The sequence below is a fragment of the Myotis brandtii genome, unplaced genomic scaffold, assembly GCF_000412655.1.
Source record: "Myotis brandtii unplaced genomic scaffold, ASM41265v1 scaffold49, whole genome shotgun sequence".
Taxonomy (NCBI): Eukaryota; Metazoa; Chordata; class Mammalia; order Chiroptera; family Vespertilionidae; genus Myotis; species Myotis brandtii.
Window position 1 is genome coordinate 5,717,957 of NW_005368707.1, and position 2,744 is coordinate 5,720,700.

At 38.2% G+C, this 2,744-nt stretch overlaps 1 protein-coding gene across 6 annotated transcripts in view; it reads right to left on the reverse strand.

Moving 5' to 3' along the window:
* Positions 1-2,744, reverse strand: part of UPF2 (UPF2 regulator of nonsense transcripts homolog (yeast)) — a 128,726-nt gene that overhangs the window by 9,816 nt on the left and 116,166 nt on the right. For 5 of the 6 annotated variants that reach the window (XM_005876567.2, XM_014547975.1, XM_005876566.2 and 2 more), the window contains one exon: positions 945-1,086. In XM_005876567.2, coding sequence (XP_005876629.1) covers positions 945-1,086 — 142 coding nt within the window. Of the gene's footprint in view, positions 1-944; positions 1,087-1,279; positions 1,374-2,744 lie in introns of those variants that run through there. The other variant, XM_014547974.1, reaches the window with a different exon arrangement.

The following is a 2,744-nucleotide window of genomic DNA, read 5'->3' on the forward strand; positions in this document are numbered from 1 at the left end:
CCCCCCGAGTGCACAAATTTTTGTGCACCGGGCCTCTAGTATTATATAAACAACTAGAGGCCTGATACACAAATTCGTGCACGGGTGCGGTCCCTTGGCCTGGCCGGCGATTTGGGCCAATCAGGGCGGCGAAAGGTTGGCCAGGGGCAGGGGCCGCAGGAGGTTGGCTGTGGGAGCACACTGAACTAGAGGCCTGATACACAAATTCGTGCACGGGTGCGGTCCCTTGGCCTGGCCGGCGATTTGGGCCAATCAGGGCGGCGAAAGGTTGGCCAGGGGCAGGGGCCGCAGGAGGTTGGCTGTGGGAGCACACTGACCACCAGGGGGCAGCGCCTGTGTTAAACATCTGCCCCCTGGTGGTCAGTACACATCATAGCGACCGGTCATTCGGTCGCTTAGGCTTTTATATATATAGACCATATTATGGCTCTAGAATCTGGGTGCCACAGAGATGCCAAAAAGCTGGCTTATGAGGTATCCATGGATTCTTTGCATAAGGTTCCAGTTAATCCAAGAATGTGAAGTATGTCTATATAAAAGTAGAGTCTAATTTGAGCATACCCTCAAATCAGAAGGAACAAAGGTTCCTCAAGACCAGGATTCCCAAATAGGCAAAAAAAGATAATAAATATTTGTTGAGTTAATTTGCTCACAGTTTGGCTGACAACATGATTAAAAATTTATTATCTCACTTGCAAACATAGCTCTAATGGTATGGAATCTAAATGAATTATGGAATTAGCAAATTATGATGACAATTATTTTTATTTTACAAATAGGTGAGAAAAAAATGAAGATAGAATGGACTACAAAAAAATTCAACTTCTCAGACTAAATATATATAAACACAGTATGAAAAGGTCAACATATCTTTTATATTCTATATTTTAAAAGCCCTAAAGGAATCAAATTTTTATATTTCTGTCCTATAAAAGATTTTATACCTTGATAATCTTCTTGTTCTTGTCGTTCATTGATATCTAGTGTGAGCTTTTTCATTCTCATCCTTTCTTCTTGTTCTGCCTGTTGCTGGTTCCAGTGATTTGCAGCAAGTTGGGAAGACATGGGTACATTAAGGATCTTAAACTGAGGGGGGGAAAAAAGGAAATCACAAATGACTTGAGAAAATCAAGAGGGGGAAAAAAAGATTTCAAATAAAATAGCAAGTAGAATTAAATGAGTTTAGAAAAAATAATGTCTTTCCTTTCCTGTAAGTCAGTAACGACAGTAAAATCTAGTAACATATACAGAAAATAGTACTACTTTATTAAAGACAAACCTATTAGATTTGGATGGGAAGTGGAGGCCATCAAGTTCAACCTGCATGAAAAGCAGAAGCTCCTCTTCCCTGCACCCTGTTTGGCAGCACACACCTAGCAATGAGAGCATTTCCATTTTGTAGACCTTCTCATATAATTGTCAGAAAGGCTTTAATGTAGCAAACTGTAATCTGCATCCTTTTCATTTCTATCCTCTGGAACCACTTTTGCCCTCCTGAACCATACTGAACAAATCTAGCCCACCTTCAGTATTCACAGACCTTCATAGTTCTCAAGATAGCTGTGATGTTGGAAAGAAGGAAGAGTTAAGGAACTGACATACAAGATCTATTTCTGTTATGGAAGAGAGTCCTTATCTATGGAATGTTTTTGTTTTTTAGCGGGATGTACTTGGTTTATAATTGTGCAAGGTAAACAAAATAAGATAAAACCTATGCAACTATCTGAGTAATAAATGGAGATGTTTTGTAACCTAAATTCTCTCTGCTGTGTATAATTTGCACCCCTCACTTAAAGAGACCTCCTCTAACACTCTGAACCAAAGGCATGTCTGATGCAGAAAGGAAGGACATGGAGAGCTGTGCTCAGAATCCCACACTTCTGCCTGCTTGACCTATGCCTTTTAAATGCCTGCATCCTTAAAATTATTAGTAAAGCTTAAAACTGCACAAGAACGCTAATTCATTTGAATCTGAGTTGACAATTTGATTCTCTGTATTATCTCAGATGTCCTTTCTTGGTATTTATTCTCTTTTATGATGTACATAGTCAATGTTTTTCTTAAAATGTTAATACCCAGAACACTAAGGCCAGATACAATGAAGTGAAAAATATTAAGTGCGGTCGTGAAACAGTCTACAAACCCAACTAACTACATTTTGTATTTATCACAATACAGATAATTAAATATCCCACATATTGAAACAAAAATATATTTAAGATAGTCCATTTAGCTACCAGCATAAACCGCATCCCTCTCCCCAATGAACTAAGTTTGATATAATGAAGTCTTTGCAACTATTACTCTCTATTATGAGCTCAAACCATCTTTAAAAAAAAACTTTAGTGAGGTATACTTAACATACAGTAAACTGTACATATTTTAAATGTACACTTTGATGAGTTTTGACATACACATACACATGAGATAATGAGCATATTCATCAATTTAAATGTTCCTCTTGCCCCTCTTTGTAACCCACCTCTTCCTCTATCCTACCTCCAGGTAACTGCTGACCTGCTGTCACTATTGATTAGTTTGCACTTTCTAAAATGTTATATACATTAAACTATACAATCCATATTGTTTTATCCAGCTTTTTTTTCTTTTTTTGTTAATCCTCACCTGAGGATATTTTTTCCATTGCTTTTCAGAGAGAGTGGAAGGGAGGGAAGGAAGGAAAGATGAGAGAGAGAGAGAGAGAGAGAAGAAAGAGAAGGAAAGGAAAAAGGAAAGGAAAAAGG